At 40.5% G+C, this 25414-nt stretch overlaps 1 protein-coding gene across 1 annotated transcript in view; it reads left to right on the top strand.

The window, feature by feature from the left end:
• The first annotated feature begins 9050 nt into the window (after window positions 1–9050).
• The window catches only part of LOC145397102 (glutamate receptor ionotropic, kainate 4-like), a 52977-nt gene continuing 36613 nt past the window's right edge, over window positions 9051–25414 (top strand). Inside the window, exons 1-2 of the mRNA XM_080270305.1 lie at window positions 9051–9172; window positions 10394–10552. Of these exons, the coding sequence (XP_080126431.1) occupies window positions 9051–9172; window positions 10394–10552 (281 nt within the window). The remainder of the gene's footprint in view (window positions 9173–10393; window positions 10553–25414) is intronic.

Below are 25414 nucleotides of genomic sequence, written 5' to 3'. Positions count from 1 at the left end.
TATCATCTGCAAACAACAGCACAGGGAGCTTCCAAACACCACCCCCTCCCACCAGGGCCACTCCAACATCCACCACCCTACCCTGTACCTCTTTTATTACCCCATCCATGAACAGATTGAACAACCATGAAGACATGACAAATCCCTGTTTCAACCCAACTTTCAAAGAGAAAAATTCACTTAGTTCACCATCTACACGCACTGCAGCCTTCGCACCATCGTACATACTCTTCACAGCATTCAACAACTTCCCATCTACTCCATATATTCTTAACACTTTCCACAATCCTTGTCTATCCACCCTGTCATATGCTTTCTCCAAATCCATGAAAGCCGCATACAACTTCTTTCCCTTCTCTAGAAACTTTTCCACTAAAGATCTAAGAATGAATATCTGATCTACACAACCTCTTCCTTTCCTAAAGGCTCCCTGTTCTTCTCCAACTAATTTCTCTGTTCTTTCTCTAACTCTGTCAATAAGTATCCTACCATACACTTTTCCTATTATACTAAGAAGACAAATGCCCCTATGATTACCACACACTTCTTTTTCCCCTTTTCCTTTGTACAAGGGAATAATTATACCTGACTTCCAATCCTCCGGGACTCTACCTTCCTCCCAGGCCAATCTGCACATCTTCCACATCCATTCTACTACTATCTCTCCCCCATGCTTCAGCATTTCACCACACACTCCATCAATTCCTGGGGCTTTCCCCGATTTAACTTTCTTCATTGCTTCCACAACTTTTATCCTACTGATTTCTTCCTGTCTTCTCACCTCCCTCCTTCTCCCAGCCATTCCCCAGCCACTTATACTCGCATTACTTCCATCCTCTACGTTCAAGAATACCTTAAAGTATTCTCTCCATCTGCTCACTTTTTCTCCCTTCTCCACAAGTAATCTACCATTTTAATCTTTCACTCCCCTGCTAACTTTACTTCCACCCTGTCTTACTCTTTTCACCTCTTTCCAGAACATTTTCTTACAGTCCCTCCACTTTACACTCAAATTCCTTCCAAATTTCTCATCCACTCTCTTCTTACTCTCTTTTACTAATCTTTTCACCTCTCTCTTTCTTTCCACATATAACTCTGTCTTCCGCCTCTCAACTTCTTCCACGCCCCTATTTCTCATCCATTCATTGTATGCTTTCTTCTTTTATGCCACAGCCTGTCTCACCTCTTCAGTCCACCACTCTGTTCCTTGCACCCCCCTCCGTCTTCTCTTCCTTCCACACAGCACATCACATGCTGCACATATTTCTTCTGTAAATATCCTACACACACCTTCCACGTCTCCCATCTGCTCCAATTCATATTTGCCCAATCGTTCCTCCACTTCTCTCTTATACTCTGCCTTTTTCTCATCCTCTTGTAACCCTTCTTACTTGAATTCTAATTCTGGCCACCAACAAGTAGTGGTCAGAAAGTCCACTCCCCCAGCCTCTATAAACTCTTGCATCCATTACACACCTTCGCATCCTTTCATCCACACACACATAATCAATCATTGCCTTCCTTTCATTCAGTTCACCACCCATCCTTCTCATCACACGCCATGTATACCTGTGGATCATTTTGTGCCTGAAGAGGGTATTGGCTTTCACCCCTCCCAGCACAAATGTCCACTAACGCACTCCCATTCTCATCTATCTCAGCAGCCACACCCCACTCACCAACTGTTCCATCCACCTTCACATTCCCAACTTTACTATTCATATCACCAATCAAAAACACTCTCTCATTCCTTCCAAACTTTTCCATGCACAATTCTACATTTGTCCAGAACTCTTCTGTCACTCTTCTAGCACGATCTTGCGTTGGCGCATACACACACACAATCGCCCACATTTGTATTCCAACTTTCAACTTTACCCACACAATCCTTGACCCAACTGATCCATACTGTCTTATGCTCCTCTTCCATCTTTTACTTACAACTATACATACTCCTTCGTTTGCCCTCTCATTCTCACCTACTCCTGCACATATACCCCATCCATACTCCCATTCTCTCACACTTTCTCCTCTCCATTTTGTTTCAGTTATTCCACATACATCCACTTTCGCACCCTCAAGCACCTGGACAATCTCTCTCTCTTTCACCTCATCATTCCCTCCCCTTACATTCCACGTTCCGATAACCATGTCCTTTGTCCGGTCCTTGGTCGTCATCGTTTGGTCAGTCCTTGTCCGAGGCTTATTGTTTTTTTTTTTTAGTTAGTTGTTTTCCAGGGAAGGGCACTAACCCTCCGCCAACCCTATTAGTCGTCTTTTACAACAAGCAGGGATACTGGGGGAGTATTCTTGAAAAAAAACCCTACCTCCAGGAGTATATATATATATATATATATATATATATATATATATATATATATATATATATATATATTTCTGTCTGCATCTCTGTCTATCTGTCTCCTTGTGTGTGTGTGTGTGTGTGTGTGTGTGTGTGTGTGTGTGTGTGTGTGTGTTGTGTGTGTGTGTGCGTGAGTGTGTGTGTGTATCCCTCCACGGATGCCACCTTGTCGTGGTTGGGTCTTGTGTGCCCCTGTAAACGTGGTGGGCTGTGCCAGATGGGGGAGTTCCCCCTGGACTCAGCCGGAGGACAGGGTTACCCATGCTGGAGGGGCCTTGTGGACTGCCCTTGGATGGGTCAAGGCTATGGGCATAAACCCTGAACAAAAAAATCCATTAGAGGTGTCCCAGGGAAGGTGGGGCTCAACAGACATGGCTTCTGGATGACTCCTGCAACCCTGCTTAGTAGGTGGTCGTCGTGAATCTTCATGCCTCCATCACAGGCTGAAATGGATCAAGTCAAGTAGTGGTAAGGATTACATTCCCTCACCTTCACACGAAATCCATTCATAGTGCAAGCCCACTGCTATACTCACTTCCCATCTCATATTTCGCCAAAACAAAATGGTGACAGGATAGGATGATAGTGACAGGTCATGGATGTGGCCGAGTCGCTAGCTCGAGTTCTACACATACGCGGCACTGGCCCAGTGATTGCTGGCATGATGGCATAGGAGCAGGTCATGCATTCATTAGCATCCAGTGCAACTAAGCAGCCGAAAACAGATGCCCAACTGCTTACTCCTAACGTGGGGAGGTTTAGAAAAGGTAACCTAAACATTTGCTGCTCCACACCACCTGAGCAGATAACCGTGTTTGTCAAGGTATCCCACATTGTGGTCGAAAAACCAAAACAATCCCTCTGAATCTTGTAACCTGGAATGTACAGTACAAACCTTTCTAGGGACTGACCCCGACACGCAACCACACCGTAGAACTGCCCTTATTCCTCATGGAATGAAAATATACAAAACTGAAGTTTCTGCCTAGTCTGACACTTGCTTTTCAGGAGAGGGGTAAACGTATTTTTAGAGGGGATACCCAGACAATGTAAGAAGAAACTATGGTGCTGGATTTGCCATACGCAGCAACCTTCTACTGAATATCCAAGAAACATCTGTGGGTATATCATAGACGCTGATGTCTTAGCGCATACCACTCTCTAAAGGCCAGTATCCAACATTTATCAGTGTCTCAATGCTTGATTATGAGGACACCTTCATAGATTCCTTATATAACTCTTTGGGTGCGAACATTTGCACAATACCACCTAATGACAAACTGATCCTGTTTGGACATTTTAGTGCCAGAGTAGGAAAAGATAATCACCTCATGCAAGGCTTTGTAGCAGCCATGTGTTGGTCATTGTGAATTGTCATTAGGATGTGTGTGTGTGTATCAGAACTCCATATTATAATTACAAATCATAATAGATAGATATATAAATAAATAGATAGATAGCTCTATGCGAGCCTGGGAATAGGAAATGAGCTTGCAAATTACACTGAGGAAAGCTGACGACAGTGGCCAGTAAGGAGATGATGCAGTTAGTTGTCAGCAATCCACCCGTGAACAAAGCCCTGGTGACCATACACACACATACACACATACTCACACACAGGCTTCTTAAACTTTCCATCCACAAGGAACACACGTGATACGTCTCCTGTTTCACCAGAATTTAGGAAAGAGAGCTCAGAAGGAGAGAGGCCTTAGAAGAGACAGGTCGCAGGGAGAAGGGCTTGGTAACTTGAGAGAGAGACAGAGAGAGCGAGACAGAGAGATAGCTAGCGGGACTGGACTCTATACTTCGCTTTGTGTGAGAGACTTGTTAATATTTCCAAGACAAATAAAAATAGTCCCATACTATTCTTTACCTCTCCTGTCACTACATGACAAATGGGAAAGAAGATTATCTACTACAAGCTACTCCAGTATAATAACCGCTCGTCCACAAGTCTAATATATATATAACTCAACCACAAAGGAACCACAAAGTCTTTTATAACATTTGGTGGCAGCGAATCTACGGACATCGTCTCCGAATCAAAAGCAAATTTCTACAAAAGCAGGCGAGACTCTACAAGATTAGCTTCAGTTCTACAGTGAATCCCTACAAAATACAGCCTACAATGCAAATAGTCTACAAGTCTACAAAACAACTCTATAATCTTCACGTAACTTCAAGCAGCAACAAGAAGAATATAAAACAAAGCAAGTAAAGAAAAGGAAAGACCAAAGCAACAAGCACACAAACCCCCACCACTCTCTCCCGCCTACGCTGACGCAGAGGTCAAGACGACGAAGCAAACACCAAGTCCATATTCACAACTCATCTTACTCACCCGTCTTCACTCAAGTTACTCATCGCTACTCATTCACTCACCACAGCTACCAGTGTGGGAAGCCGATGTCACCATGCACTGAGATGACATCACAACGCGAGTCTGCCATGCCAAGCAACGTGTGACTGACACCAGGCACTTCTCACCCACTACTCATTACTCATTATTCACTTAGCTCCTACTCATACGCATTTATTTTCACAGTTAAGTTGGAAATTCGACGTTCTATGCTGAGGTTTGCCTGGGACAGCTGTTAACCACCACAAGCACCAGGCCATGGAATTTCCTGAGTAATATCGTCCATCAACACACCACTAGAATTATCAAGAGATCTTCAATCAAACCTGTATTTTTCTTCCGAGATCGACTTTTGTATCGACACACCTCTACAATCTGTATGAAGTGGGTAAAATTATACTTACTCATTTCTTCTCAGTGCTAAAATTAGCTATATTCAACTTATTTACTCATCTATTTTGCTAGGACATAAATAAACAAGAGGCGTATTTCATAACACCATATCTTAATGACAGGAATATTTTCGCCACCACCCACATTAATACCAGATGACACACAAATTGCCACAACATCAGACTCACAATTAAGAGAGCCTCAAGGCAGCCCACCCCTTGTACAAACCTCACCACACACTAAATATCGAGAAACAAATACGGCAGTTTCAGATGATGAGTGGGAAACCCCCTCTGACATAGAGAGTGTGGAATTTGCCGCTGCCTTGCACACGTATGCCAATATACTTAACAGAGTTCACCGGTCCGGTCGTACATATTCCACCATTCCCTCACACAACGATAAACACGTCCAAGTTGAATTAATTGGGCAAACAGTAAAAATGGATCAAGAAACAAATACCGCTGATCTAACAACCACACCTCACGTGTTTGTGTATCACGAGGATAAAACTGCCCCAAAATTCTCTGGCACAGACAAAGATCGCATTGATGTCATTTCATTAGTCAGTCAGTGCGAACAAATGTTCATCAAGCGCCACATACTAGATGAACAAGAGAAAATTGCTATTTTTTCATCTTGCATAAGCCAGGAAAGATGTCCAGCAAGCAATTCATTGCGCTCAGATAAGCTCCATCGTGCTAGGACATATGATGAATTTAAAACTGAATTTCTGAAGAAATTTTCTGGAGGTATGAACTTCTTGCCAGGTATAATTCCAGAATTACATAAAATTGTAGATCTTGTAAGAGAGCACACTACAAACCATGTGCTCAGTGAAATAACTGCTGATGTCTCCACAATCAAGAGAACTTTATTAGCTACATTGGAGAATTCTAATTGGATAACAGATGATGGAAAGATGTCCCCAGACCTCGTCGTGGACATCATTGGTTATGAAGCTGCCTTGTGTAAATTACCTGATAGGACCCTTAAGATCGCCAAGACGATCGCGTACACCCCAGGCATGTGCTTACTAGACTTCATGAACGAGGTAGAGATGCAGTGCAGTAAAGCAGGTGTGGTCGACACACATGCACATTCTGGTAGAATCAGGGTACCTGAGACAGTATCAGCTGTGAAAACATCTACACCGACCCCAAACAGAGAACAAAATCGATCGCGACCAGAAATCAAGCAGGCCAAACAAGCAAATGTGACAAGGCCTCGTTCCCAGACGCCTTCCTACAGGCAGTTTCATAAGTTTTCGCGCAGCCCGAGCAGGTCTCGCGCCATAAACAACACTTCTTATGGGAAATCACCTCGTAGGTCACAGTCAAGGGATAGGTCCATTCTATGTCATTATTGTGCAAAACCAGGACACACAAGGTATGAATGCTTTACCAAGGCAAAAGAGGACAAACAAAAGACACAAGGATTTGGTCCTTACTGTAGGCATCATAGATACCAAGGGCACTGGACTAGTGATTGCAAAACAGTAGAAAAAATTGTGTCTATGTTCAAATCGGGGAAGACCAAGTCATGACAAAAAACGAACAAACGTAAAGAAGAACAAGGCTAAACTTCACATAGGAGGCATGTTGGGAAATGAGTGTATCTTGATACCAGCTGTATGTGAGGATCAAAACGTTTCCTTATTTTTAGATACAGGCTCTCCAGTGAACTTAATAACACATGAAGAACTAAATAGAATTCTTAAAAATAAAAAGAAAGTAACTTTTCTGGATGAAGCTAATTTAGATTTATACACAGTAGATGGACAAGAGATTACAGTGAAAGGTATGATAAGATTAAATCTCAGTTTCACAGAAACTACAAGACCATTCTCTGCATTTTTCTATATCGTTGAAAACTTAGCAATTAAAGCTCATATGTTACTGGGCTTAAGATCCATGAGAGCTGAGAACATAACTATACTCCCACAAATGAATGGAATAGACTTTGATAATGAATTCATAGAGGAAATAACTTCAGAGCCCTCACCGATTGGTAGAAGAGAGCCAAAAAGAATTGGTAATATTAAAGGCTTAAACAAACATACACAAACAGATGGGTGTATAGATCCACTCCCACCACCAACCCCATCCTCCAGAATTAGTGACCCAGATAACAGTACTGATTTATCAATTTTTCCAGCCTATCTCACTAATGATTTAGTTATACCACCTAATTCATACATGAAGGTTACCATAAAGAGCAAATTACGGAATAGTACTGTTCTTGTCTTAGAAGAATTATGTAAAGTAAAGGGATTGTCAGTAGAAAACGCATTATGTCATACGAACGACGATGGGTGTGTGTGTGTGTGTGTGTGTGTGTGTGTGTGTGTGTGTGTGTGTGTGTGTGTGTGAACTCCTCGTAGGCTATTTCATGGATCTGAGTGAAACTTTCGAGGTTTGTTCGTCTGGTTACTCTGAAGATCTTTTGACCGTAAATAATTTTCTAATCTTGATTCTAAGGGGATTAGTCTCTGCACCATATTACAACTCATAAACAATGAAAGGAGGGTAGATATGGTTATGATATCTTATTACTTGTTGTACAATGGACTCTCAACCATAATGCGATATTTGGAGACCGTAACCTTTCCTTCCGCCATGATTCTTGAAGGAGTTTGCACCCTTTCCAAAAATAAAAACAGACAGTAGTAGGGGAAAGTGAGCACATGGGTTTCAATCATGCTCCTCAGGTCAGTGTGTCTGGTTCTTTGATTATGTCTTCCACTATGTAAACTTTCAGCAGTTACTTTTAGAGGCGTCAATCCACCTCCAAAATTTATAAAGGATACGAAATAACCGATGGAGGGCATATGCCTATATGATATCTGGGCGTATGACTATGCGATATCTTCGTTTACACTACTAAAAAAAAAATAAAAAAAAAAGTATCTACATTGGAGATCGATGGTTTCACAATAAACATAGTTCTCTTCGACTACGAGAGTATGTTTCCATCCCTGTTTGTTTGTTAGTTTGTGTGTCAGCAGGATAACTCAAAAGCTAAAAGAGAGATTTGGACCAAATATGGCGAGTAAATGGCCCATGTCCCAGGGAACAGTCGATTATGGGACTGAACCCGATCAATTTGAGATTCTGGCTCCGGAAAGCACTTTTTTGCGAAACCCTAATCAATGACGGGAAAACCTAACTCATAATGAAGAAAGGTTTGGAAATTACATTGCCCTTGTCGGACAAATGCGCTCCACTGATTGCCCCTGTAGCTGCTGTTTGCGTTTTCTTCATAAGGGAAATAGTTCGACATGAGAGATTACTTCAAACATGTTATAAACTTCACGTTTTATGTTTGGTTAATAAACATAGCTTAACACAGAAATGAGGAATGACTAGAGATGATTTGCAAATCACTCTTCAGTTATTTCATAGCTTAAAAACGGCAAAGTGTAAACATACATTTTGATCGTGTGTACATGTTGTGGAATGGGCTACCATCCGCTAACTGCTACTACTACTACTACTACTGCTGCTGCTGCTGCTGCTGCTGCTGCTCCTGCTGCTGCTACTACTACTACTACTACTACTACTACTACTACCCCCACCACCACCACCACCACCACTACTACTACTACTAGTACTACTACTACTACTACTACTAGAATAATAATAATAATAATAATAATAATTATTATTATTATTATTATAATTATAATAATTTGCAGTTCTTTCAAATCGGCATACGTGTCACAAGGTTGGGTATGCAGTTCCATTTTTTCTCAGAATACACAGGAAGAAACTGCATATCTTCAAAAGTAGTGGTAGCAGTAGTATTGGTAGTATATAATAGCAGAAGTGGTAGTAGTAATATTTATCACCATTAATTAGTTTTACTTGGCCGCTAGTTAGTTAAATTAATCAATAATTGCACTATCTTTTATCTTTCTGTCACAGGGTAAGCATGCTGGTGCATCTGCCTTACTCTCCTCCAGGGTCAAAACTTCGGCAAGTGGCAACCTGGGACAAACAAGAAGGGATCACACTCCACTCTCACCTTCCTCTCTTCCCAGATAAATTTTCAAAGTAAGCATGCAGGATGAAGATGAAATATAGCATTAGAGGTGGTAAATACTTTATTGAGAGGGAAACAGTTGTTATAAGGTTTTTTGATACGAATGAAATAAAACGGAAGGGGGTAGGCAGATTGTTTGGGAGTTACAGAAAAGGAAGGACAAGAAAAATCATTTATAATCATTTTTAAATGGTTCTGATAGTTTGAAGGAAGGTGAAGAAGAGTGTTTTCTCGGAGTGAGTGGTATAAACACTGATTTGTCAATTAATCTGAACTGATGATAGAAGATTTCGTACGTGATTTCTTTTACGACTCAAATATTTTCAGTTTTATGAGAACAGACGCCAGGGAGAAGCGACGAAAGTTATGGACGTGATTAAAAAGAATATACCGGGTGATGCAGGATTTGAAATCGATAAATTGCTTGTGTTTGCAGTACAAACAAAGTTCGAGATCTCTTGCTTTCTAAGATAAGATACTGTAACCACTGTGACTTTCAGCATGAGAAATTTACATATAACTGAATCAAAATTCCAGAAAGAGTTCAAAATTAGTAATGTGATTTGATATTCCGCCAGTTTCTTTCACGACTTTGGTAATGTACTGTAAAGCGAATATTCATTGAGGATTTGCTTTCTTAGTGGTAGGTGGTGGCGACCATCATCCACTCACTTGATGTAGTTCTGCCTACTTCCTCCTTAGCCTTTATCATTCTTTTTCTGTCCCTGCCCTCCTCTCTTCCTATTTCCCCCATCTTTCCTGTCACTTCTTATTGCCTTTCTTTTCTTTACAGGTGGCCTTACATTTAATGACAAGCCAAATGGTTTCCTGTAAGCCAAGAAACCATTAACAACGTTGGATGGTAACCATATAACCAAACCATACGTGCTCCCTAAATGTCAACAAGTGGGTTCGTGGAGGGTTAGTGCCCCTCCCCGTATAATAAATAACTCAGAGTCAAATGGCCACCCTTTACGGGATTATGGCGTCTGGCAATAGATAGATAGATTTGCTTTCTCGATCAGTTCATAATATCTCAAAAAAGTTATTCAGGCAAGGATAAAATCTGAGTTGATATATTCACATCAAGCTGTGTGTGTGTGTGTGTGTGTGAGAGAGAGAGAGAGAGAGTTTGAGAGAGAGAGAGAGAGTTTGAGAGAGAGAGAGAGAGAGAGAGAGAGAGAGAATTACATTAACTCATTCTGTAATATAATTATCTTTCCAATACACAGGTTCATGGTAGCACCCAAACTAGTAGTAGCCATCGAGAGTCTCCCTAATAACAAGATATTTTGGGTGAACGATCCTATGGCTCCAGAGGGTAGACGGCTAGAGTTCGAGGGAGCTGTGAACAACGTTGTGGAATACTTAGCCCAAGGAATGAATTTTACGTAAGTGTGAAAAATGCCATCCTGACTGACTCTGCTTATTTTTGTATCACACGGAATTTTAACCAATAGATGACTTCCAATACGTTAACATGTCATCAGGTTGGGATTACATTTTCTAAACTCATCTTTGCAAAATCCAGCATATGTGGCAGTCGGTATACTTATCCATAGCCAAACGTCGTAATTCCACAGTTGCTGGCAAGGAACAAACCCCATCGACGTCGCCCTGTCCTTCATCAACAGATTGCAATACCTCCATTACACACCACTTTCAATAACTTACCTCTCCACTCCAACTCACATATACTCTCCTAACCACTCTTTCACTCTCCATTCGCTACAAATAGTCACACTACTCCAGTTGCTTCACTTAACTCATTCCAGTGCATCCGCCTAAACACCACACCTCTCCTGAACTTTGTAATTTGTTGGCCTGACTCTCTTTGCTGCCTACATGGTCATCTAAAACAAGTCATTTCCACTTCTCTTAGTCTTGATTTGGATTCCTTCTGCTAAATTCAAGCTTTGCTTCCATACAATAACGTAGTCATTACAATATATTTGTGTCACGAGTTCTATTCTTTCATGCCCACCTCATTATTCAATTAAACCACCTGTAATGTATCTCCATCACTCCTTCCCTGTTGTATCCTCTCTGACACTTCATTACGTAAATTCTTTTCCTTGCTCATCGTATTACCATGACCCCTCCATGGACGCCAGCCTCGAACGATGCTTTACCGGGGTGTGGCCGGTGGCCTCACTGCAGCGCGATCTGTACAAAAATGTGAACAATTTTGGGTTGGGAACGAAGGTCTGGGAGATATTGACACAGACCTGCTCTTCCCTCCAAACCTTTCAGGTGGCCAATACATCTCGTGAATCAGTCATGAGTGGATATCCATCTTTTACTCCCCTAAGTCTTCGGGACCAGGTCCCGACCATCCCCCTTTGCTGAACTTTCTCAATGTTTCAGTACCACAGAGAGATGACCAGCATGCTCTCCAATACAAGTTTCTCTAACTATCAACACCAGACTACGTGCACAGTACACACTACATCTCCTTTTCCAAAATAAAAAATAAACAAAATCATGGCAGCTCAACACGTGGCCTCCGAGTCCCCAGGGGAGGGGACCATAAATGCCCCCACCATCCGCTCCTCTCCCGGCGACGACTCGAGCTACTTGGAACAACTGTTTAACTCTCTTCGTCTTCATTTCTGCAACATTCGCGGCCTTTCCTCTAACTTTCACTCTGTTGAGCACCACCTCTCCTTCTCTAAACTTCACCTTCTTTTTCTAACAGAGACTCAGCTGTCTGAGGCAAATGACAGCTGACCCTTTTCTGTTCCTCCCACTTTCTCTATACTCATTTTAAAGCCAAAGGTGGCTGTTGTGTATATATACGCAACGACTTGTTTCGTGTTCCTGAACTCGATTCTTCTGAATTCTCTACACTCTGGCTTCAGCTTTCCTGTCATTCTCTGACTAAATATATCTGTGCTGTTTACTTATCTCCTAATTCTTCTGACTATCAAAAATTCTTTGACTGTCTTACTTCTACGATGGAACACATCCTATCCATTTCTCCTTTCTTTGAAATCTCCATTCTAGGAGATTTCAATGTTACCACAACCTTTGGCTCTCCTCTCCTTTCACTGATCCACCTGGTGAACAAGCCTACACCTTTTCTACCTTAATGACCTAGAGCAGCTTGCACAGCATCCTACCTGTATCCCTGACCGCCTTGGAGAGAGCTCCAACATACTTGACCTCTTCCTTACAACCAATGCATCTGCTTACACTGTTAATCTTTTCTCTCCGTTGGGCTCCTCCGATCACAACCTCATCACCTTAACTTGTCCTATCGCTCATGTACGGCCTGTGGACCCTCCAAAGAAACGTCGTCTGTGGCACTTTGGAGCTGCGGATTGGGAGGCCCTCAGGCAGTACTCGTTTGATTTTCCCTGGAATGATTATTGCTTCCATGGTCGGGTGCCATCTAAGTGTGCCTTGTGCATTACGGAGGTTATTCTCTTGGACATGGAAGCATACAATCCTTTCTCATATCCTTTGACTAATGGAAGCAAGTCTTGGTTTAATCACACTTGTTCTAATGCTGTCTGCAACAAGGAGAGGGCCAATAAAGGGTAACGGAGCCAACCCACCCCTGAATCGCATCTTTTATACGTTTCTGCCCGGGATCGTGGTAAGTCTGTTCATTGCTCTGCTAAAACTAATTTCATCCGTACTAAATGCTCTCAACTATCCAACTCGAATTCTTCCCGCTCCTTCTGGCACCTTGCCAAAAACCTTTCTAACAACTTTACCTCATTATCCTTCCCTCCCTTTTTCTACTCTGATGGCTCTGTAGCTATTTCTTCTACTGATAAAGCAGATCTCTTCACTCAGACTTCCCTCTCCAATTCCACCTTAGACGATTCCGGTGCTGTTCCTCCATCACTTCCCCCATCTGACTTCCTCATGGCTGACATTAAAATTTCTTCAGCTGATGAATTTTCTGCCATCACAGGCCTCAATACTAATAAGGCATATGGTCCTGATGGAGTCCCTCCTGTTGTTCTCAAGAACTGTACTTCTCTGCTTACACCCTGCCTAGGCAAACTCTTTCACTTTTGTCTGTCACCTTGTACCTTTCCTTCTTGCTGGAAATTTGCTCTCATTCAGCCAATCCCAAAGCAGGGTGACAATTCCCAACCCTCTAACTATCGTCCAATTGCTTTAACATCTTGTATCTCAAAAGTTATCGAATTAATTCTTAATAGAAAAATTTTAAACCATCCTTCCTACCACAACCTTCTTTCTGATCGTCAGTACGGTTTCCGTCAGGGACACTCCACTGGCGATCTTCTCACCTACCTTTCAGACTCCTGGTCATCCTTCTTTCGGGACTTTGGTGAAAGCTTTGCCATTGCACTTGACATCTCTAATGCTTTCGATCGAGTCTGGCATAAATCATTAATTTCCAAACTGTCCTTTTACGGTTTCTATCCTTCTATCTGTGCCTTCATCTCTAGCTTCCTTTCTGGTCATTCTATAGCCGTTGTTGTAGACGGCCTTCATTCTTCTCCTAGATCTATCAACAGTGGTGTTCCTCAGGTCTCTGTCCTATCACCAACTCTCTTCCTTTTATTCATCAGTGACCATCTAAACTGTACATCTAACCCTATCCACTCGTACGCTGATGACTCCACCCTTCATCTTTCCAATTGGTTCCCACAATGTCTATCTCAGAAGTTACTTCAACAAACAAGGGATTAGGCTATGGCACACCTAATGTCTAACTTGGCTCGTATCTCAGACCGGGGTAAAATTAATCTGGTTATTTTTAATGCGTCAAAGACTCAGTTTCTACACTATTCAACCCGACAAAATCTTCCAAAGGTATACCCACTAATGTTTAATAATATTCAGCTTAATCCTGCATCATCCTTGAACATGCTTGGGGTTTCATTTACTCGAGACTTATCTTGGAAAGATTATATTACATCTCTTGTAAAATCTGCTTCCAAGAGATTGGGTGTGTTAAGCCGACTCCGTTCCTTCTTTACCCCTGCACAATTGTTGACTCTATACAGGGGTTTTATCCGCCCCTGTGTGGAGTACAACTCTCATGTGTGGGGAGGCTCTCCACATACAGCTCTTCTCAATAGGGTGGGGGCAAAGGCTTTTCGTCTCATTAACTCTCCTCCTCTTACTGACTCCCTTTAACCTCTGTCTCTTCACCGCACTGTTGCATCTTTATCTCTTTTCTATCGCTACTTCAATGGTCACTGCTCCTCTGAACTGTCTACATGCATTCCTCCACCTCTGCGACGGGCAGCAAACCCTCATTCCTTTTCTGTCCAGCTCCCTAATGCAAAAGTTAACCGTTACTCCCAGTTCTTCATTTATGCAACAGGTCAGCTCTGGAACTGTCTCCCTCTGTCTGTGTTTCCTACTGCCTATGATCTCCAGTCTTTCACACGCAGTGTGTCCAGGCATCTCGAAATGATCGGATCTTGAATTTGGCTCTCCCTTGTATTTTGTTTTTCTCTTGGAAGGAACAATAATTGCGGGCTCGCGGCCTTTGGTTCCTTCTTCTTCGCATAAAAAAAAAATATTAGTGTAAAAATGAATACGAATGCAAGCAAGTCAAGAAAAGGAAGAGTGTGTGTTTCCCAGACAGAAACTGCTTATCACTGTTCGCTTTTCACCTGGGAAGGGAGGGGAGAGACACAGGCGTCTCTCGCGCTCGCTCTCTCTGCCCACTGTACAACCCACAACCCTACAAGTATAACAGGTAAGTTGTTTTTCTCCTTTACTAATTTTACTTGTGTAATTATTGATTTTATTGTACTGTTTTCCTCTTATATATGGTATCTATCTATCTATCTATCTGTCTATCTATCTATCTATCTATATATATATATATATATATATATATATATATTTGCTGGAAGTATTTTCATATTTCTTTTTTATTGTACGCTTATAACTATAACTTACCTCATCATCATTAAACCTTCCTCCACCAGCCAGCCGTGGTTATCTCTGGCCATATCGTTCTTTGACAACTGCATGACCGGGGGGGTTGTCGCTACACACCTGCTCCCATTATCTTTCTCCTCTCTTTCCTTCTCATCTCTTTCCACACAAATTATACAACCCATAATAAAAAAACAACTCCATACAGGCATATAGATGATAAAAAAAGAGGGAAAACATTCGTAATTATACTTTTATTTATCAGTATTGTTGTTATGAGTCCATATTATATTTACAAATCATAATAGATAGATAGATAAATAGACAGATAGACAGCTCCATGTGAGCCTGGGAAAGGGAAATGACCTTGCAAGTTATCTGAGGAAGAGCTGACAACAGATTAGGAAGTAGCAATGTCAGGAGATGATACAGGTAGTTTGTCAGCGAAATAGCAGGGGAACAAAGCCTAGTGACATACACACATACTCACACACAGGTTTCTGGAACTTTCCAACCACAGTGTAACACACGTGACACGACCCCTGTTTCATCAGAATTTAGGAAAGAGAGCTCAGAAGGAGAGAGGCCATAGAATCGGCAGGTAGTAGGGAGAAAGGCTTAGCAACTTGGGAGAGAGAGAGAGAGAGAGCGAGACAGGGAGGTAGCTAGCGGGACTCTACTTATACTTCACTCGTGTGTGAGAGACTTTGTTATTATTTCCAAGACAAATAAAAATAGTCCCATACTATTCTTTACCTCTCCTCTCATTGCAAGACAAAAGGGAACCAAGATTATCTACTTAAAAGCTACCCACGTATAACAACCGCTCGTCCACAAGTCTAATATATATATAACTGAAGTACAAAACTTCTCTACAAGTAACTACAAAGTCTTTTGTGACATTTGGTAGCAGCGAAAGAACGCACCTCGTCTTCGAATCAACAGTGAATTTCTACAAAAGCAGGCGACACTGTACAAGATTAGCTTCAGTTCTACAGTGAATTCCTACAAAATCAAGCCTACAATGCAAATAGCCTATAAGTCTACAAAACAACTCTATAATCTTCATGTAACTTCAAGCAGCTGCAAGAAGAATAAAAAACAAAGCAAGTAAAGAAGAGGAAATATTAAAGCAACAAGCTAACATACCCCAACCACTCTCTCCCGCCTACCTCCATTGCTGACGCAGAGGTCAAGACACGCAGCAAAACACCAGAGCCACATTTATAACGCGACTTACTCATCTTTCTTCACCCAGCTTAAGCATCGCTACTCAGTATTCACCACAGCTACCAGTGTGGGAAGCCGACGTCACCATGTGCTGAGATGACATCACAACGCGAGTTTGCCACGCCAAACAACGTGTGACTGACACCAGGCACTTCTCACCCACTACTCATTACTCATTATTCACATAGCTCCTACTCATACTCATTTATTTCCACAGTATTGAGTTGGAAATTCGACGTTCTATGCTGAGGTTTGCCTGGGACAGCTGTTAACCACCACAAGCACCAGGCCATGGAATTTCCTGAGTAATATCGTCCATCAACACAGCACTAGAATTATCAAGAGATCTTCAATCAACCCTGCATTTTTCTTCCGAGATCGACTTTTGTATCGACACACCTCTACGATCTGTATCAAGTGGGTAAAATTATTTTTACTCGTTTCTTCTCAATGCTAAAATTAGCTAAATTCAACTTTTTTTTACTTATTTCCATATATACACTTATACACTCACTATCTATCATATATTTCAACTTATTTACTCATATATTTTGTTAGGACATAAATAAACAAAAGGCATATTTCATAACACCATATCTTAATGACTGGAATATTTTCGCCACCACCCACGTTAATACCAGATGACACACAATTAGCCACAACAACAGACTTACAATTAAGAGAGCACCAAGGCAACACACCAGATGACACACAATTAGCCACAACAACAGACTCACAATTAAGAGAGCACCAAGGCAACACACCAGATGACACACAATTAGCCACAACAACAGACTCACAATTAAGAGAGCACCAAGGCAACCAACCCCTTGTACAAACCTCACCACAAACTAAAGACCAAGAAACAAATACGGCAGTTTCAGATGATGAGTGGGAAACCCCCTCTGACATAGCAAGTGAGGACTTTGTCGCTGACTTGCACACGTATGCCAATATACTTAACTGGGTTCACCGGTCCGGTCGAACATATTCCACCATTCCCTCACACAACGATAAACAAGTCCAAGTTAAATTAACAGAGCAGTGAAAATGAATCAAGAAACAAATACCGAGGATCTAACAACCACACCTCATGTGTTTGTGTACCATGAGGATAAAACTGCCCCAAAATTCTCTGGCACAGACAAAGATCGCATTGATGTCATTTCATTAGTCAGTCAGTGCGAACAAATGTTCATCAACCGCCACATACTAGATGAACAAGAGAAAATTGCTATTTTTTCATCTTGCATAAGCTAGGAAAGATGTCCAGCAAGCAATTTATTGCGCTCGGACAAGCCCCATAAAGCTAGGACATATGATGAATTTAAAACTGACTTTTTGAAGAAATTTTCTGGAGGTATGAACTTCTTGCCAGGTATAATTCCAGAAGTACATAAAATTGTAGATCTTGTAAGGGAGCACACTACAAACCATGTGCTCAGTGAAATAACTGCGGATGTCTCCACAATCTAAAGAACATTGTTAGTTGCTTTGGAAAACTCAAATTGGATAACAGATGATGGAAAGATGTCCCCAGACCTCGTCGTGGACATCATTGGTTATGTAGCTGCCTTGTGTAAATTACCTGATAGGACCCTTAAGATCGCCAAGACGATCGCGTACACCCCAGGCATGTGCTTACTAGACTTAATGAACGAAGTAGAGATGCAGTACAGTAAAGCAGGTATGGTCGACACACATGCACATTCTAGTAGAATGAGGGTACCTGAGACAGTATCAGCTGTGAAAACATCTACACCGACCCCAAACAGAGAACAAAATCGATCGCGACCCGAAAGCAGCCAGAGCAAACAACCAAATCTGACGAGGCCTCGATCACAGATGCCAGGCTACAGGCAGTTTCATAAGTTTTCACGCAGCCCGAGCAGGTCTCGCACCATAAACAACACTACTCATGGGAAGTCACCTCGTAGGTCACAGTCAAGGGATAGGTCCATTCTATGTCATTATTGTGCAAAACCAGGACACACAAGGTATGAATGCTTTATCAAAGCAAAAGAGGACAAACAAAAGACACAAGGATTTGGTCCTTACTGTAGGCATCATAGATACCAAGGGCACTGGACCAGTGACTGCAAAACAGTAGAAAAAATTGTGTCTATGTTCAAATCGGGGGAAGACCAAGTTATGACAAAAAACGAACAAACGTAAAGAAAAAAAAGTCTAAAATTCACATAGGAGGCATGTTGGGAAATGAGTGTATCTTGATACCAGCTGTATGTGAAGATCAAAACGTTTCCTTATATTTAGATACAGGCTCTCCAGTGAACTTAATAACACATGAAGAAATAAATAGAATTCTTAAAAATAAGAAGAAAGTAACTTTTCTGGATGAAGCTGATTTAGATTTATACACGGTAGATGGAAAACAAATTACAGTGAAAGGTATGATAAGATTAAATATCAGTTTCACAGAGACTACAAGACCATTCTCTGCATTTTTCTATATCGTTGAAAACTTAGCAATTAAAGCTCATATGTTACTGGGCTTAAGATCCATGAGAGCAGAGAACATAACTATACTCCCACAAATGAATGGAATAGACTTTGGCAATGAATTCATAGAGGAAATACCATCAGAGCCCTCACCGATTGGTAAAAGAGAGCCAAAAAGAATTGGTAATATTAAAGGCTTAAACAAACATACACAAACAGATGAGTGTATAGATACACTCCCACCACCAGCCCCATCCTCCAGAATTAGTGACCCAGATAACAGTACTGATTTATCAATTTTTCCAGCCCATCTCACTAATGATTTAGTTATACCACCTAATTCCTACATGAAAGTTACCATAAAGAGCAAATTACGGAATAGTACTGTTCTTGTCTTTGAAGAATTATGTAAAGGGATTGTCAGTAGAAAACTCATTATGTCATACGAACGACGAAGGGCAAACTCAGATATTCATAATTAATCACATGAATGGGGAAGTTCAGTTGAAAAAGGGGACTTGCATAGTTAATATTGAAAAGTGTCCTGCCCCTGTGAAGGAAACAGTTATAGCTGGAGTGACAAGTGAGATAAAATCTACGGATAGAGAAAGAATAAAAGAGAATTTAATTCACTCAGGTGAATTTAATGAAAAAAATGATTTTTTAACCCTGCTGGAAACACACAGGGACACCGTAGCATTGCCCGGAGAACAATTAGGGTGTACTAACTTGAATAATCACAAGATTAATGTGCACCCAGAAACACCACCAATTTTCGTACCAGCTTACCGCATACCACACTCCCAAGGTACACTTGCAAATCAGTATGTCGATGAAATGTTAAAACTTGGAATTATTGAGCCTTCAGTCTCCCCTTGAAATGCCCCATTATTCTTCGTGCCCAAACGAAATGGAGAAATGCGTGCGGTAGTAGATTACCGTAAACTAAATAATCATACAATCCCAGTCAGATTTCCCAGGCCATTGCTAAGCGACGTTCTACAGAATATTGGTCCTGAGAATAATATATTCTCAACCATCGATCTCCTAAACGGCTATTAACAGATTCCGGTATCTAAGGAGTCACGTAAATACACTGCCTTTTCCACAAACAGAGGCCATTATCAATATACAAGAATGCCAATGGGACTGAGGACAGCCCCAGACACTTTCCAGCGTCTTATGAATTACGTATTATCCGGAATTTTAGGACAAGGAATATTTGTTTATCTTGACAATATTATAATCGCACCGAAGAATATTAAGGATCATCTCAGGAAATTATACTTACTCTTACAAAAGCTTAGTGATGCTGGTTTAAAAATTAAACTTTCTAAATGCAAATTTTGCTTTAAGGAAATAAATTTCCTAGCCACAAATTAAGTTCTAATGGTATTCACACCACTGATGACAATATACAGGCAGTGAGAGATTTTCCTGAACCCACTACGACTGACGAAGTTAGACAATTTTTAGGTCTGGCTGGGTACTATAGGTCATTCGTACCACAGTTCTCTCATATAGCCTTTCCTCTATTCCAACTACTCAAAAAAGATGCTGTATTCCAATGGGAAGAAGAACAAAAAAGGGCATTTAACAATCTACAAATTAAACTAGCAAATGCACCTTGTTTAGCATATCCAGATTACACAAAATCATTTCTTATTTGTACAGACGCATCAGTTAAAGGATTAGGGGCTGTACTGATGCAGGAAGATAAAAGAGGAAAAAATCAACCAATTGCATTTGCCAGCAGACAAACAAGAGGTGCAGAGAAAAATTATTGCACTACAGACTTAGAGGCACTTGCAGTGGTTTTTGCATTACAAAAGTTTCGAGATTTGGTATATGGTTACGAAATCCACTTATTCACCGACCATAAACCACTGGTGGGTATGTTTAATGAAAAACTCCTTTCTGGGAGGAGAGCAAGATGGAAATGTACAGTTGAAAACTACAATGTACAAATTCATTATATACAAGGTAAAATGAACATAGTAGCTGACGCATTATCTAGGAACCCGAACACAATTCAGGTCGCGGCATTAGATCTCAAAGGAAATATCCCAAACCACGATGATATCGCAAAGGCACAAAGACTTGACCCAATATGGTTTAAAGTTATATACAAGTTAGAAAGTGGAGATGACATAGAATTACCCAAATTGCATGTCCCACTCGAACAATTCACAATGGTCAATAATACATTATACAAGATTAACTCTAAACAACCAAAACACCAAAGAAACACTAACCAGTTGGTAGTACCTAATGACATGATACCCCAAGTATTACGAACGATACACGATAGCCCACATGCAGGACATCCTGGAAAGGATAAGACATTCAACCAAGCCCAGCTGTTATATTACTGGCCTTCATTACGAAAAGATATAAACAATCATATAGACAGATGCGAATCATGTGCGAAACACAAAGGATACCCAATCACACCTGCACCGATGGGTAATTACCCTGTACCACATCAACCATGGGACGTTGTCGCTGTTGATTTACTCAAGATGCCATTATCATACAATAATAACCTATACTTATTCGTAGCAACGGATCATTTTTCCCGTTATGCCATTTTAGCTCCAATTAAAGATAAGACAGCAGAGACAGTAGCAAAGGCAATAGCAGATAATGTAATATGTCGCTTTACTACCCCAAAGGTACTAATAAGTGATAATGGAGGAGAATTTAATTCTGAGATCTTACAAGAAATATGTAAACAATACAACATCAAAAAGGTTAATGTTTTAGCCTATCACCCAGCATCGAATGGGTTGGTAGAGAGACAAAATAAAAAAGTATTAGATGTGCTACGACACATTCTCAGTGAAAATTATGCAAGCTGGGATGATTGGATTCCCAGAGTAGAAGCCTCAATTAATGGATCTATAAATAAATCCATAGGTGACACACCACATTTCATTATATATGGAACAGATAAAAAACTACCATATGAGCTCCTAGAAGGTGACAGTATGCCCATATGCAATTACGATGATTACTCTAAACTCCGTTTACGTGAATTCCAGGACATACACAAAAGAGTCAAAAAACAATTAACGATGTCCAAGGAAGAAATGACGGAGGCATTTAACAAGAAGGCAAGAGATTCACCTATCAGCTTAGGAAACATTGTTTACGGTATCATTCATACGAGACTAAATTATCCCCAAAATTTGAGGGCCCATACAGAGTAATTAACATAAAAGCAAACAAAGTTTTAATTAAGTCACTGTCAAGTGGCGAGGAGAAACAAGTTCATATTGACCATTTAAAACGAGTTTCAAGGGAATTATCCAAAAATTATTCAGCCTCGGATACAACCGAACAGGCGAACGTACCTCAAGAAACCAAGCAAGAAAACAACAATGATTACAAAAAGAAATTAAGGTCATATACCAAACAATCAAACATAGGTGTAACTGTTCCAATCAAATCTACAGTACATCATTTACGAGAATTAAATATCGATTTAAACTCCTTCTTTAAATGAAATAACAATCAACCGTAACGCACATCATCACTATCATCGACCACAGCATGACCATATTAGGAAATTATTATTATTATTTTTTTTTTTTTTGGTAGGTTACGATGAAGGAACTTATGCTATGGATTCTCCTCTACATAGCAAGAGGATATGCGCATTTAGACCCCCAACACATAGTACGACAAGGATGCCTCATAGCTCCAACGGCCACGACTACAATCGTTAAGGACGTCATGAGTACTGAAATATGACTAGATTACTTGTATGAATTACCTACTTATCTAGACAGTCTTGCGAAGCCGATGCGAACTCTGGACTTCATTATAGGAAATTATGTTTCACAAGCACATAACACAAACGAAGTGAATGAAATGGTAAAGTTAGCGAAATGGAAACTAGAACAGGCAAAGTCAACTATGCTCATCATGATCCAAGATCTCCCATCTTATGGAACGGAGGTACTGAGCGACAGGAACAACATCACACGTACTCGCCAAAAGCGCGGTTTGTTCGACCTGGGTGGCGCAGTTCTTGGGAACATCTTTGGATTGGCTACAGAGGATGACCTTAAAGAAATAAACAACAAATTTAATAAAATAGCTCAGATACTAACATACCAAGATAAATTCATCACAGGACAGAACTCAGCAATGAAGACAATTGTGAAAAATCTGAAAAAGGCAGAAAACATAGCTCTCGAGAGTGTAGATAAAATAAATGAAATGGAAGGAAACATTACACTTTTCCAACACTTCTCCATCATCACAGAACATATTGACACGATTCTACTACAATTAGACAACACTAGAGATCGTTTCAGGGCACTTATGCAAGGAATTTCGAATGCTGGTGATGGCAAGATCACAATTGACTTACTCCCAGTTCATGAGCTACGTCAGATAATTATTCAAGGCATACATAAACATAAATTGAAGCCGTTGTTCCGCAGTAGGGAATTCATGCAATATTATCCATATTTAGAAGCAACACTAACCCCAACATCATTAGTAGTTCATGTACCATTCATAACTGAAGACCTGTTCACAGTATACCAAATACATCCCTTCCCCTATAAAAATAACAACACTTTGGTCATCAACATCAACACAGACACCGAACTCCTCATGGTCTCCAAGAGACGGGACACTGTCACTTTCGCAAGTGAATCAACGATTGAACGAAAGTGCCGCACATCCTTACATGCTGTTAATCTTTGTCCTGCGTACATTTTCACGTTTCAGCCTACTGATACAGTCCCTTGTGAAATGGCTATCATCAGAAATGACAATATTCATAATCACTGCAACTTCACTTTTGCTCCAGATAAGCTTGTACACCATCAACGCATCGGACACTCACAGTTTTTTTATTTCACTCATAACACATCAGTTTACATAGTCTGTCCAGATATACCACCATCTCATACTTCAGCCTCAGGATTATACATAGCATCAGACTACTGTGCGGTCTTTACACCAGCCATGTCTACTTTATCCACCATCAATCACTACGCCATTCTCAATCATACACACAAACATTTCCACCCACTGCCTGATATGGACTTAAACATGAGCACAAGTATTAAGTTGCCTTCACCTTTTAAACTATGCGACTGATCAATGAAACAATGAAGCCCTGGGAAGATTTGAGTTTGAGTATGTTCAGCCCATATTATGTGTATAGCCCAGCACCTACTGTCTTTATAATCTTCTGCATTGTATTTGCAGTACTGCTGTTCGCAATGCACAGAATGCATGCAAGAATTGCTAATTTGGAGTCAGTATTTAGTGGGGGGAGAGTTTACATCCATGTTAACCCCCCTGAATGAAGTGTACATATTTTGTATATAGTATTAATTATATTTAAAAAAAAATACAAAGAAGAATGACCCATGTATGGCATACCAGTACCATTGTCTTTAAATGAAATATTAATAACTCTTACCATAATCTTAATTTTAAACTATTTTTTTTTTCTTGGATGTATGCATTTCACTACAATAACCCAAGTACATACTGTATTACAGTTAAATAGTTTACTTTTAATGCATTTATTCAAATATGTATACAACTTGTTTAAAATGTAATATTACTGGATAATTACTATTTACTATGAATGTTATATGTATACAATATTATAATCAATATTATGTACTAATAGATTAGCATATGTCAATGATAACTGCTGTCGGAGGACCTTCAGCGGCGCAGCCGAGCAATGTTATGAGTCCATATTATATTTACAAATCATAATAGATAGATAGATAAATAGACAGATAGACAGCTCTATGCGAGCCTGGGAAAGGGAAATGATCTTGCAAGTTATCTGAGGAAAAACTGACGACAGATAAGGAAGTAGCAATGTCAGGAGATGATGCAGGTAGTTTGTCAGCGAAATAGCAGGGGAACAAAGCCTAGTGATATACACACATACCCACACACAGGTTTCTGGAACTTTCCAACCACAGTGTAACACACGTGACACGACCCCTGTTTCATCAGAATTTAGGAAAGAGAGCTCAGAAGGAGAGAGGCCATAGAATCGGCAGGTAGCAGGGAGAAAGGCTTAGCAACTTGGGAGAAAGAGAGAGAGAGCGAGACAGGGAGGTAGCTAGCGGGACTCTACTTATACTTCACTCGTGTGTGAGAGACTTTGTTAATATTTCCAAGACAAATAAAAATAGTCCCATACTATTCTTTACCTCTCCTGTCATTGCAAGACAAAAGGGAACCAAGATTATCTTCTTACATACTATTCACGTATAACAACCGCTCGTCCACAAGTCTAATATATATATATAACTGAAGTACAAAACTTCTCTACAAGTAACTACAAAGTCTTTTGTGACATTGTATTTATTCAGTTTACATATTTCTTGTTCTGCTCAGGCATTTCAGCAACATATGAAGTGTTTTCATGGTGAATAAATGGATGTAAAACCTTCCCTTCCCTTCAGAAGAATTCTCTCATGTGAGGTGATAATTGTGTGTCATAACGAATATTAGACGCTGCGGTTCAGCCTATACACACACAGGAACACCCTTATCTGGTTAGAGTCTAAAAATAGCATATCTAACCTCTCATTTGACGCAAAGTACACCACATAGACTACAAAAATAGCGCGATACTTACATAAACACTCATGAAACATGTGCAAATTCATAACTTTTTTTTTTTT

The sequence above is a fragment of the Coenobita brevimanus genome, chromosome 40, assembly GCF_032717465.1.
Source record: "Coenobita brevimanus isolate Jiangsu-jjx chromosome 40, ASM3271746v2, whole genome shotgun sequence".
Taxonomy (NCBI): Eukaryota; Metazoa; Arthropoda; class Malacostraca; order Decapoda; family Coenobitidae; genus Coenobita; species Coenobita brevimanus.
Note: the sequence above shows the minus strand (reverse complement) of the source record. Positions and strands in the feature narration are given on the sequence as shown.